The sequence below is a fragment of the Pseudopodoces humilis genome, chromosome 2, assembly GCF_049639895.1.
Source record: "Pseudopodoces humilis isolate 2021_Gansu_Grassland_sample_001 chromosome 2, ASM4963989v1, whole genome shotgun sequence".
Classification (NCBI taxonomy): Eukaryota; Metazoa; Chordata; class Aves; order Passeriformes; family Paridae; genus Pseudopodoces; species Pseudopodoces humilis.
Genome location: NC_142201.1, coordinates 98,141,874 through 98,155,950, shown reverse-complemented (window position 1 = coordinate 98,155,950; position 14,077 = coordinate 98,141,874). Strand labels below are relative to the sequence as shown.

At 36.2% G+C, this 14,077-nt stretch overlaps 1 protein-coding gene across 3 annotated transcripts in view; it reads right to left on the bottom strand.

Annotated features, from left to right (window-relative positions):
• Positions 1-658: 658 nt before the first annotated feature.
• NECTIN3 (nectin cell adhesion molecule 3) overlaps positions 659-14,077 on the bottom strand; it is a 57,880-nt gene continuing 44,461 nt past the window's right edge. Inside the window, exons 6-9 of one of the 3 annotated variants that reach the window (XM_014253399.2) lie at positions 10,387-10,525; positions 8,932-9,013; positions 4,088-4,150; positions 659-3,597 (exon numbers count right to left, since the gene is read on the bottom strand). In XM_014253399.2, the coding sequence (XP_014108874.1) occupies positions 3,421-3,597; positions 4,088-4,150; positions 8,932-9,013; positions 10,387-10,525 (461 nt within the window). In that variant the 3' untranslated portion in view covers positions 659-3,420. The remainder of the gene's footprint in view (positions 3,598-4,087; positions 4,151-8,931; positions 9,014-10,386; positions 10,526-14,077) is intronic. The other 2 variants (XM_088051482.1, XM_088051483.1) reach the window with 2 other exon arrangements.

The window sequence follows — 14,077 nt, the reverse complement described above, 5'->3', positions numbered from 1 at the left end:
CCCTCAGAGGACAAAAGAGGAGTAACATTGCCAGAAAGAAGGAAATGTTAACTCAGAAGGTGAAAAGCTTCCCTTCATTTTTCATGAATTATCACACATTTTTATTTCGCTTTCCTTGAGCTCAATACGCAATACATTAGATCATTTGTGACTGAACAGTGGGAGTCCTTTAATAATATCTTGTTAAGTGTTTCCTTACTTTTAGTTGTACAATTTCTTAATTTTAATTTGTATTGTATCCACAGTAATTTTGGACATATGCCAAACATTAATTTTTTATAATTAGACTACCTTGTAGAATGTAGAGATATTGGGCAGAGGACAATTTACATTTACCAATGCTAGAGATGAGAATTAATCTTCCCCTCCTTCCCTACCTCCCTCACCAGTGATTCTGGGTGTTCAGTTCATCTAAGTGCTGGATTTTCACAGTACTATATGCTTCCTGCTATGTAAGATGAAAGTTGAAAGGATTTCAGCATGCAACACCACACTATCCCAAAGTGGTACTGTTAGGAAAAAAAAAATGCTCTGCATATATGACCACAGATGAGACATACCACCAACAAAGTGTATGCACTTTACCAGACTTTGCATTTTAAGCAATCTTAAATCTAAACAAAAGAAGAAAACTTTATATTTTGTATGTTTTTATTCCAATCAAATTACAAATAGAAGCATTTGAAAATGTACAAAAATAAAAAAAAGACATTTTCTACATCTTAAAAAGGCAGATCAAACTTACTTCTATATTTACAATCCTTTCAGTGAGAAAGCCTAATCAGCAGACATTTTTTCTGTTCTCTTCTGAGCGATCTATGCCAAATCCCCTCCCCCCAAATCCAGCCACACTTAAAACTAAAAGCAACATTTCAAAAACCTAATACACTAAATGTCCCTGAACAGATTACAAAGAAACCATTTTTCACAGGTAATAAACCCATAGGTGATAATGTATTTCCCTAACGATTTTAGGGCAAACTACATCCTGACGGGTAGTTTGCAAATCAAGCTTTGTGTAGTTTGTTGATATGTAACTTGGACAACACACTCAGATTACATTTTTATTTTTAAGCTATTTACACAAATTAAAAAAACAATTATAGCTTTATTGATAGCATTCTTCATTCCCCCAAAGTTTTAACTCTTCCAAGACAAGAAAAATAAAGTATCTGCAAATAATTATAAAAAGCAGTAGAAGAGGTCTGAATCCAAAATAATTGTTTTTTGCAAAAGGGATTGCAATGATCACCTGCTCAATACCACACTGTACTAATGAATGCTGCGGAAGCACTGCCACACCGACAGTTTTGAACCATTCTATAATGTCTATTCAAATATTTTTGGTATCAAGTTTTGCTCAGTAATATTGATCAAAATATCTTAAGCAGTATAGTTAATCTCAGTGTTCTGTCATTCATTTGGCCAAGACACTGCTTTCTTTCAATGTTCTGACAGCTGATGCTTTTTGGAGCTGCAGTAATGTAAGGATAGGCAAGGCAATGCTGGTGTAAAGAGGTAGCTACTTAAACTAACATTATGGAAAAACATTTTTGGGGGACACAAGCCCTTCTTTAGGTCTCAAATACAGCAGGAAATTTTAAAATTGAAAACAGTTTCTCAATTTACATGAATGTGCCCAGTTCCTAAGAGAAGAAGCAAGGTGACCATGCTTCAGAGATAGTTCCCACGAAGCAGGTTTTGTCCAACCTTTCTTTTTGCCATTCCTTCAGTTGTCAACTTCAACCACACCATTTAACAGAAAGCTACTTAGCAAGAGAATAGTTAATACCTACTTCTACTGCGTCCAGAATACAGGCACCCAAGCCATAATCTCCTAGCTTCTACCTGTAACGAGCTAGAAGCATTTAATTTACCTGGCCCTGTTGTGGACAGGGATCTCATTAAATTGTACTGTGATGGAGATGAATGCAGGTTGAATACAGGTTTAACAATGGCTCCCTGCCTGCAGCACACTCACCTATGCCAGCTTTCAATTCTGCTGCTTCTAAAACTTGACTCTTGCCTCTAAAAAATTCCAAACATCTGCAGAGAAACACACTAATATCCCAGAAGTAATGCTCAGTTCTGTACAACAGATAGTTCAGCATGATACAGCCATTCTTAACATTTGGTCCTTCACATCATCTGACTGAAGATCATCATTCTGTACTTACGTGCATAATGTACTTAAAGAATACTCAAGTCTGTTAAGTTTCTCTGGCAAATTTTAGACACAACACATTTTTCTACTGTCTTAAAATATTTTAAGATTGTCCTATAAGCTCATTTCAGCACCAACACATTATAACTAGCACATTATAGTATTTTTTACTTGCTAAATAGTTACTTTTTAGTTGACAGGAAAAGTTATTTTTCTGGAAAGATCCTGAGCACAATTTTAAGCATTACTACAGACACACAAAGATTCATGTGGGATACTGTTAGCACTGGTAACATCAGGACATTCTCCAGTTACTTCACACTACTGGTTAAGATTAAGGATAGTTCTGACAAGCATTTGAAGTCGACTGAAGCTTTTCTTTTCTTGCTAAGACATGATACACAGTTTTGTTGCAAACTTAGGAAAAAAAATAGGGAATGTATTTATTATGAAGGAAAATAAACTCTGCAGCATCTAAAATAGGAGTCACTTGGGAAAACAGCTAAATAGCAGTTTAAGGGTAAGATGTAGCTTCACAAAAGACACAAAAAGTTCTGTCTGCCTAGTCATCTACCTCCTTTAACTAAGTTTCATGTAGAGCTAACTGTAAAACCAAAGCCAGCAACAGGCAGAACCAAGAGACAAAAATAAGCTTTTGATGTAAGGCAATTGCTTCACTTTTAACAAGGTGAGAAGACAAATAGTGTAGATTATGGACCAGCCAGTCAGTATTTGAGAGGTAGTCTAGTTGTTCATTTGACTGAGAGAGGTAGAGATGGTTGAGAAATCAATAGCAAAGGCCAGTCAAAATCATATCTCAAGTTTTCTGTGATGGAAAAAAGATGTCTCAGCCTGAGACTGCTAATGTCACAAGGCAGTCAGTTGTCTTGTTCATATGTATGGGTAAGGTTAGTGTAAAATATCCAGAGAGATTGCTCCCAGAGATAGTCAGTGAAAAAGCTTAACTACATTTTGGCATGTGTCAACCAATTAATATAGGTTATGCATCTTATGACTGTGAAGGTTAATAAAGCTAAGTGGCTCTCCTCTTTTGACAGATTGATATTACTACAATAACAAAGACATACCAAAGACTAGAAGCAAGTCTCAAATTCCATATGGTTTACCTATATAAAATTCAATTTCTTCACACATGAAAGAAACCCCAATAATTTTAGAGATGAAAGCCAACAAGACGTGAGGGTCATACAGTCAACGGGTAATAAGACCCTTGTTAAAGACATCTGGGTACAGAATCATACATAATGCTCCCTTGGATTGATGTAGACTCTTCCAGGTCCTGAGTTTTGTGGGTATCTGTTGCTCCAATTTTTGTAGTAAGTTTGCTGATAAACAGGATACATAGGCTGAAGATCCTCTTGTTCCTGTGGCTCTTCAGCCCCACAAGTAAGTTGCCTTCCATTCACACCTTTCTAAACACACACAATCAGTAATAAGTTTCATAGTTCACATATAGGACCTGCAATTTCTATTCTTGGTAAAGCTTTAAGCAAAATCAAAGATACAAGATCTCCAAGACAATCCTATGAGTAAAGAAACAGGAACTTAAAAATTCCACTAACAGAGTTAACCTCATATGTTTGTTTCAAATGAAGTTGGATTCTAAAGCTCAATAAATCTAAAGAGCAAATCACCAGCTACGAAAATGTCTGTCAACACTCCTCTGCTTTATGTTACTCACCGAGAAATGAAAGCTGGAGTGTTTAAGTATTTAAATTAGTCAGCAAACTACTATAGGATATTAAAATGGTGCTGCCACTTTTCACTTAACCCACAAAACAGTTATTGACCAGGATGGACAAATATTTTTTTTGTTCATGAAAACCAACATTATAAGTTTATTTTATGGAATAAGACGGAATCAAAGCTTCAATCAGGAATTCAAGCCATCTTATTATTTACCATGTGCTGCAAGTTTCCAGCATCTCTCTCTCCATACTGGCTCTGCAAAGCAAAATGTTCTTTCTGAAAGAAGAAAAGTTACAGGGGAAACAAGTTAAGATTCAACACTGCAGAACAGTTTTGGTTAAGACAAAAAACACCAGTCATCCCAAAATAAACTGTCTTAGGAAGTGTCTTAACTGATTCTCATTTAGAATCCTTCTTACAATCCAATGGCTGGTGGAAAAAAGATGAAGATGAGTCAGGGTCACCTGTCTCAGCTGTGTTCCCTCTCCAAATATCTTGTCTCCCTCCCAATCTCCTGTGTACACCTCAAACCTATCTGCTGGCAGAATAGATCCTGATGCTGTTCAGCAATAAAAAACATTCCTGAGTCATCAACACTATTTTCAGCACAAATCCCAAACATGGCCCTATAACAGTTACTACAAAGAAAATTAGCTCAACCCCAGCCAAACTGCCAACTGTAAGAGATGAGGCTCAAGATCATCTAAAGAATCTGGAGGTGAACAAGTTCATGGGACCTGATGAGATATATCTGCAAGTTCTGAAGACACTTTCACAGGAAGTGACCAACCCACTATCCATCCTATATTAGAAGTAGTGGCAGGCCCGTAGTTCCCACTGGCTGGGAAGGGGAAATAGGACCCCCATGCCTAAAAATGGAGGTAAAGATGACCTGAGAAACTCCAGGTCAGTCACACTTCAATGCCAAAAAGATGAAGGAGCAGATTCTCCTGGAAACTACGCTAAGGCATTTGGAAAATAAGGAGGTGGCTGGTGACCGTCAACATGGTCTCACTAAAGGCAAATTGAGCCTTACAAATTTAATGGCAGTCTATAACAGGATCATAGTGTTGGTGGAAAAAAGAAGAGCAACTGATGTCACCTACCTGGACTTGTGGAAAGCATTTGATGCTGTCTCACATGACATCATTTTCTCTAAACTGAGGAGACATGGATTTAATGGGTGGACCACTCAGTGGATAAAAAACTGACTGGATGGTCACACACATGGAGTGGCTCAAAGTCCAAGCAAAGACCAGCGACAAGCATCATTCCTCAGAGGTCCCTATCAGGACCAGCACTGTTTAACATCTTTTTGCAATGTGACAGTGGGATCAAGGCATCCTCAGTGAGTTTGCTAATGACACCAAGGTGGAGGCAAAGGGATGCCCTCCAGAGGGACCTTGGCAAGCTTGAGAGGTGGTTCTGTGTGAACCTCATGAAGTTCAAGAAGGCCAAGAGCAAAGTCCTGCACCTGGGTCGGGGCAATCATAAACACAGGCTGGGCAGAGAAGTGATTGAGAGCAGCTCTGAGGAGGAGGACTTGGGATTATTGGTGGATGAGAAGTTACTTCATGCAGAAGCATTGAAATTTCCCTTCTTTCAAATTTATTTTTTTCTTCACCATTATGATAGAAAAACTTAATTTGGGCTGTTTCCACACATCCAGTTAATCACCAACTGCCTGAGTTAATAGCCGATCTAAATCACACCAAGTAATGCCATCTAGGAATTATGATTTAGGGTACAGTTTGTACTGTTGTATCATCATCATCATCACTCCTAATTAAGTTCTTCATTTATGCCACACTTACTATAGGACCACAATAGGCTAAAGCAACATTTTTGCACAATTGTATGTATATTTTTTGTTTTGCAGTTCCTTCTTTTCCCAGCAGTCTCACAGTGGCAGCAACAACACAAAGTAGCTAGGTTGCTGATCTTTCTGCAGAAGTCCCTTCACAACAAGTATTCATACTGGTAAGTAACATTTGCAGTGGTCATACATCCATATTCTTATCTTCAAGAATTATTTTGAAGAGAATCCAATCTCAGTAATATTTCATTCTTCCTTAGTTTCTCCTCCTTCCTTAACTTTTTACCTTTCCACATTTGTTTAGTTAAAGTTTTGAAGCAATTTTAAGTTTTAATATGACCCCCAAATGCATTGTAAAATTACTTAAAAAATCACCTAATATTTCCTAACCTTCTCCACTCCTCCAACAGTAATTTTTCATCATCTCCACAGGTCTATTTTTCCAAATTTAGTTTGTCAAACTTTTTGTCTTGTAATTCCATTTAAAAGTGTTCCTTCCTGCCCTTAAAGTAACTGTGCTTTTGCTTCTCAAGTCCTAAAATGCAGTCTGCATTTCTGAGAATATGTGATTTACCACTTAGCAGGCAGCATTGTTCTTTCATACCTAAGAGCTAAGAGCATGAGTTCACCACTCAAGGAGGCAAAACACACATGTGAAACAAGAACAGTCCCATCTCCACCAAAAGCTAATGTTCTTTAAACAAAAAAAACCAAACCAAATCAACAACAACAAAAATTTGCTTGCTTGAAAAATTCTACCAACAGTGGATGTGGACTTGGTTTAGACACACACTGGAAACCAGAATAGCAAATTCCAGCTGGTTATTCAATTAAAACTGTTGGTCAAAGGAAATAATTTCTTGGCTAAAGCTAGTATTTAGACATTTATTTCTGTTAGATAAAATGAAACTCTTGCCTCAAGCATAACAGAGCACAGACTGATTAGAGGCTGTACTGGCTAGGAAGACAACCTCCAGCTCCAGGTCTTTTCAGCTCTGGAGTTTCACACGGAGAAAAAGACAGGTACGCTAACAGTGTTATGCCAACATCCATTTCTTAAATAAAGCCTAGTTAACACCTAACCTGAAGAAGAATCTTTCTCCTCCCAAAACAACTTAAAATTTTGTTTATCCAACTTTAGGAAATATTCAATTCAGTCTCTACGTTTTTTTCTCTATTTACAAATACATTTTCACAAAACATTTAATTAAACATTCCAACGCCACAGTCAGCTTCAGCCATGTTCTTTAGTACCCATTAAGAGAAGTCACAGTAAGCACAACCTAGAAAAAATTCAGACAGAAAAGTTCTGAAGAGGAAATAAGTTACACACTCTCTTATGCCTACCTCTTTTATAAGTTGCTCTGTAAAAGAAAAATAATTTCATTTCTTAGTTTTGTCATTTTACCATCCAGCAGCACAACATATGCACAAATATCACAATAGACCACATATTTTGATTCTATAAGCAAGAGAATATTTTTCAAATACTTTAAGCAGGAATATTAGCAGAAGGGTGATTCATCAAAAATTGCAGTTGTTGAGTACTGTAGTAACAGAAGAAATAGCTATGATGCCCAACCTGAGCACAGAAAAGCACTGGTTCTTATGTGTCATCTTTGGCGCTATACCACCTTTAAGGTAAGAAGATGAAAACCTATTATTCTTTATGCCAACAAAATGTTTCCTACCTTCCCAATGTTATGATCATCAGGCTGCTACTAAAGGCAGCAGTGGATCTCAGAATAGTTTCCCCACTTCACTCAGCAACAATACACACAAGTATAACCCATTAAAACATTTACAGCATAAGGAATGCTTTAATCAGCAACTGATATTTGGTGAGCTTTAGTAACCATCAGCCACAATCTACAAGGATATTTTCAACATTATTAAAAACTCCATCAAAATTCTTCTTAAAAGTAGGTGAAGACTTTTTTTCCCTCTCTGTGAGAAAGGACTTTTTTAGGTCTTTAAAGCTCCAAAGATACATCTTAATATTGGAAAAATGGTATCTCTTATTAAAAAAATGATTGCTTTAATTAGCTCAGTGTTATAGTTCAGCACAGTAGTGGTTAGAATCACATTATATATGGTATGTACTGAAGATGGAACAAAAATTTTATTAAAAACAATTACAATTTAATTTTTACAAATACTTATAGGTCATGGAAGCTTTCTTCAATGTAAACAAAAATCTAAAAAATCTGACTGATTAATTTAATAGAAACACACACACAGAGAAAAGATACCTTAGGGTCCATGGCCAGGGTCTATAACTGACTGGCTTATTATATGAAGTGTAATAATCAATGATAATAGCTTAAGTCATCTCTTACAGATCTCCTCTATAATGCTCAGTGCAAGAGAAGCCTGAATTCACCTAGAGTTTCCCAAGCAGTCCAATCTACCTCAAAATCATGCTGTAAAGAAGAACGTAGCCTTACCCTTCCTTGCTCCCCGCTTATTCAAAATGTTTCATTTGCTAGAATCATCTTTTCATCTTTTCCTCTGTGAGCCTATTTGATCAGACTACACCCACACAAACACTAAATGCTAGTAAAGATGCTTTTTGCCTATTGCTGTCTTCTTTGGACAGATTTAGATGAGAAGAAGCTACCCCTGAAAGTACACTAAAAATTCAACTGTTTGTCACAAAATTGGTATGGGTCTTTAACTGCTGGTAAATGCAAGAAGATAAAATTAGGAGTTACATAATTGCAAGTATTTAGAAGTGATTTAGTGATCTTCAATGAGAATTAAACTCATACTTTGGTAAATTAGCCATGTCAAAGCCCAAATCCCAATCTATCCCCACCCCTCAAATACTAATAACTCAAAAGAATGGCAGTTGTTACTAGCAAAGGAGCTGATGTTAAGTCGCTTTTTATGCTTACCAAGCATAATTTTTCCCCCTTATGAAGACTGCTTTATAAAGCTATGTATATTCTCTCACCACAGAATTTAAACTATAGGTTTTTCTAATTCAAAAGGAGCTGTGTCTGTCAAAGGCTGTTAGAAATACAAGACGATCTGTCTACCAGTCTCTTGACCTCTAAGGATGACTTTAACATCACAAAAAGAGATTTGGATATCACATACGTAGGGAAACAGCTTGGTTGTGAAACCATTGAAAAGCTCCATATATTACCAGGAAACATAATCAGACCAAATTAACATAATAAAGCAAAGTTAACACTTTCCTTAAGTCAATTTAAGATGCACATAAACAGTTACTCACCTGAAGCATAACTTCTTTCTGTGGTACTGACAGCGTTCTCTCCTCAAACGAGGCTGGTTTGTGAGTGGGTGGAAGATCAATCCTGTAGTAAAGAGGGAATGAAATATGACACATCATGTTTGTGAAGTCCAAATGAATGGTCAGATATTAACTGCCAAATCACCCAACACTCAATACTCAGGAACAAACACTTTTCAGTCAGCAATGACTCAGATGTCATATATTGTAATGGACCACTGGCTATTATTCAGCCATACACTTTTTATAGAAAAGCACCACCCAGAATTTGTTATTTGTTGCATCCTGTGTTAAGCAGGCTGAACTTCCCCCCATATACTCCAGCTAAGGAGGATTTGACACTACTGGTATCTAACATATTTCTAAGTTACAAGATACAGCTTGAACCACATTTTTAACTATAGCTTTTCTTAAAAAGCCTTTGAGAAAGCCTTACTAGCAATTCTTACATGTAAGACTTTCTCTATTTTAACTTTTTCAATGAAAGCAAATGGGTATAAAATAATTTAAATGTTAAAGATCATTCATATAGATATGCTTCAGATACAGAATTTAAGAGAAACAAACAAGAAACAGCATTTCTAACCATGTTAGAAGTTGTTCAAAAGAAGACTCTTGACTCATCTTGCTAGCTCAATGCAAATGAGAAAACTTATTTTATGCTAAAGGCTCTGATATTTTATTCTAGTTCCCATTAACTATATATACAGACATGAGCAACATTTCTCATTCAGTTTAAGTGTTAACTGTATATGGGATGTAAGAAACTGTATATGGGGTGTAAGAAAACTCATAAATATTCTAAGCCCTTGTCACTTTTTTATGCACATTCCAAACAGGATCTAGCCACCATCAACTTTAACTGACAACATCTTTACAGAAATTTTTGTTTCCTTCTTTTTTGTTTGATCATATTGAATAAAATAAACTGCATGTCTGTGCCAGACTTGAAGAAACAACCAACATTCCAGAAAGCACAAGTCAGTAATTTCTAAGCATGTATCTGTAGGAGCTTGCCTAATTTTACAAACATTTCAGGATTAGTTTTAGGGGGTCTTTATATCTGCAAAGCATGGCCAATTTACTTGCAAGTTAGACCTGCAGTTACAACAAACTAGCACTAGTCACTGGCATCAGTCAAGAGGGAACTCTTCTTTGCCCTCCAGTTAAATCTATGAGTAGTTTTCTTTCAAAAAACCCCAAACTTCTCAAAAGATAAAGCATTATATTACTTCTGAAGTAATTCTTACCTTCCTCATTTCTTTTTCAGATATGCAAGTGTGATTTCACATTTGTCTACTCTGAAAACAGAGCCTGTAAATTACAAAAGCTGAATAGCTGCTAAATTAAGTCAGACACTTAAATTCCTGTATAGAACAAATGCTTTCTGCATATTGCTTTCAGTTGAATAAAAAAAAAGGTCCAACACATACTCACACTTTGTCAAGATAGGCTGGCCTTTTCTTCCTTGGGGTCAGCAGCACTGTCACAAAGATGGTAATGATAAAAAGAGCAAGGACTGCTCCAATCACAGCCCCTGCTACAGCAACAGAAGATGTCTGCTTAAAGGGCACATCTGCAATGTGATAGCATAGATTACAACTTTAAGAAGTTCATATACTTTCAAAACTCAGATAAGCTACTTCAGTGTTGGTCTGAGAAATATTTTTTTTTGCATTGCCAAATAGAAAGCCTTGTCCTGCACTAGTGCTTTTGCAGTATTGCCTCAACTTACCCAACTAAAAAATGGGGAATTAAGAGAGCTCATGAAATCAAAATCTGATTTAAAGATTTCTTGGACTACTTTTATTAAGTACTACCAGTATGCTTTCATTTTCAATTTGAAGGTAAGATGACATTACAAAACATATGGTTTGCACTTAAATGATCTAACAAGGTCTTAATTCAAAAACCTGGGCAACCATGGTTTATTGACAATCTTTCTTTAAAGAAACTTAAGTCAGCAGAAAGCAAAAAAGAAAAACTCAGAATCAGGTAAAAAAACCCGATATACTACTAGCAGCAATGAACACACAAACAAACATTAAATACTTGGCTTACACTTGTCAAAGTGAACCCCAAGACTACCTATCATCTTTAGGACTTCACACTTCAAGCTACAAGAAAGTAATTTTCATAAATGTATTTTAATAAGGGGAGAGAAAAAGCTGTGTTTTCTTTCATTTGAAAGCAAAGACCTTAGCATTGTCAAATCTAATCCTGAACAACTCTCATTCTGAATTATTAAACTTGTCAGTCTTTAACGGCCACTCCTTTAATGATGCTTAGAAATCAATTTATAAGTCTCAAAACTGAAAAAGCTGCTAACCTATTTTAACTTAAAATCATCAGTGCTTCAAACTTGTACCAATAGGATCAACAAAAATTTTCACAACTGGAAAAATTCATGTCAGCTGCAATAAACACTTACCGACAAAATTAAGGCAGTATACATTAAATAATGCTCTGATTTACATTGATTACTGAATCAGAAAATTTAACAGCCAAGAAATTGAAAATTAACACAGTTCTATACCTTCAATACATTTCTAAAGCAGTCTACTTCAGCTATTATCCAAATGCAACACAACCATTCTCTAATCTCTTATCCAAAGAAATTTTGAGAGCCTCTTAAGCTGTATGTTCTGTTCACAGATAAAAACCCTGAAACTATGCAATGTGATTTATCAATTCCTCAGATTTCTAATGTTGTTCTGTCTGTATGCTGGAAAGCTGAGCAAAATCCCTCAATTAAAATAAACCTCAAAATACAACACTTGCACTCTAATAAAGCAATTGCTGTCTCCTCAATGCTTATGAAAGATCTGACATGAATATTCCCCTGGGATCACACTCACAAAGGTATATTCAAGTAACTTGAAAAAAACGGAAATAAGCTCTTTTTTGTGCCTTTGTTAATGCTAAGGAATAAAGTAACTTGCAAAAGTTACTTCTCTCCTCAAGATGAAAGCAAAGCAACACTCTTGGTTTACATAACGGCTTTCCTGGCATAAGCTTCATGTGTCCATCAGATACCAGCCTGGACACTATAAACTGTCCTGGCTTTGGCTGGGACAGAGTTAATTTCTTCTCTGGAGCTGGTACAGTGGTTTGGATTCAGAATGAGAATAATGCTGATGATCCACCCAAGTTTTGGGTTTTGCTAAGTTGTGTTTATCCTAAGCCAAGGACTTTTATTGCGTATGTGTGTGTGTGTCTCGTGCTCTGCCAGTGAGGAGCTGGACAAAAGAAAACTGGGAGGGAACATAGTTGGGACAGGTGACCTGAACTGGCTGAAGGGATATTCCACAGCACAGAACACCATGCCAAGTATACAAACTGGGGAAATTCCCCAGAAAGAAGTATTGTGCATCACTTGTTTGTTTCCCTCCCATTGCTTTCATTATCCATTACTATTATAATTACATTTTACTTTGTTTTTAATCATTAAACTGTTCCCATCTCAACCTGCAAGTTTTAGTTTTGATTCTCCTCCCCATTCCACTGGAGTGGGGGAAGCAAGCAGTTCTGTGGTGCTTAGCTGTAAGCTGGGCTTAAACTACAACACAAGCATAAATCATAATTTTTCCTGAAGAATGGGCACATGAATCAGTGGAAGTCTCACCTAATCACTGCATTTTAACTGGCTTAAGTTCAGCTTATACTGGGTGTCCTCTTCTTTAAGTGAGAAAGTCTCAACTAACAAATATACATTCTTAGGTCCACAATTTTTGAAGATGCTTTGGTCTTGTGATTATATCAGAAGAGTTTCTTGACTGCTTCATCCTAACTCCATGGTGCTTTTTCTTCTAGTAAATTCTGCTATAGCAAGAAATATCATAAAGTATTACACTTTCAAAGTCCACCCACTGAGTCTCCTTTTGTGTGACATGACGATAAGCATCCATTTTCTTCTGAACACCAGGAAAAATAGGAATACCCCAGCACACTGACACACAGGAACTGAATTTGGTTCTTTGAACTTCTTTGGCAAAACATCAGTCTAACCAGCAGAATGATCATAAACCTAGACCACCATGGCAAGCAGAAAAAGCCAGAGAACACCTATGGTGCCACCTACAAAGCATTTTAACCACCAGATGGTCAGAAATAGATGGGAATTGATTAACTACAAGAAATATGGTTAAAGCAAACAAGGATAATATAATGAAAAAACAAGACTATTTTTAAGTATGCAATTCCTAGTTAGTTTATCAGCTGTACATGAAATTAAATGTTTTCAACAGCAATCTCTTCCATTTATCATTCTCTTAATCTTCTTAAAAGAGTTTCTGAAGACACTTGTTTCATAAGCTTAGGGTCTCCAAGGGGAAATACTGAACAGCCCATCTCAAAGAGCTTAAACACTTTAGTTCATTCTATCCAGCCTCTGGGTTTATTGTGCTTTTCCATCTCCACTTTTTAAGAACATAACTATGAAACATTTTTGAACACTACCTATGTTCCAGAATGTAAGAAAAAGTTTATTCACACAACAGCCATTTGTACGTACAATCAATTCTTTTTACAGTAGACATAATGTACAAAACATTGCAATGCGCGTAAGCCCTATCCCTATTAATAACTTCAACTCCAGAACATTTCAACTTCTTAACCCATAGGAATTAAATATATATATATATCTTAAAAATCAAAGCAAAAAATCCACAGAGACAAAAGCAAGATATCCCATGTGGAAAACTGGTTTATGGTTATGTTTATTTCCAAGTAACACCATCTTTTAAAGATGATAGATCAAGTTTTTATTTGAAGAGAGGTATAATCTCTTTATTCCAGAGATAATTTGGATCAGAACCCTCTGCTAGAAATTTCACTCCTTTTCTTGTGTTTGCACTCAAACTACAGATAACCACAATATCACTTGCTATTGTTTTTGAGACTTTGGTCAATCATGTATCAGTACTCCATTAATCCAAACCCAAACTTAAGTTGTTTAGGGATGCTTTTCCATTTGAATTTCAAATAAAGCTGTTGCCTTAATCTTTTTCAAAGACATGCAGTCATATGCAATCACAGTGTATTGTCTACAACGCCCAATACAACTATTTTTGTGAAGCTCTAAATGCTGTAAGCTACCAAACATCATGAGGATAGAAAAGAACTTCCA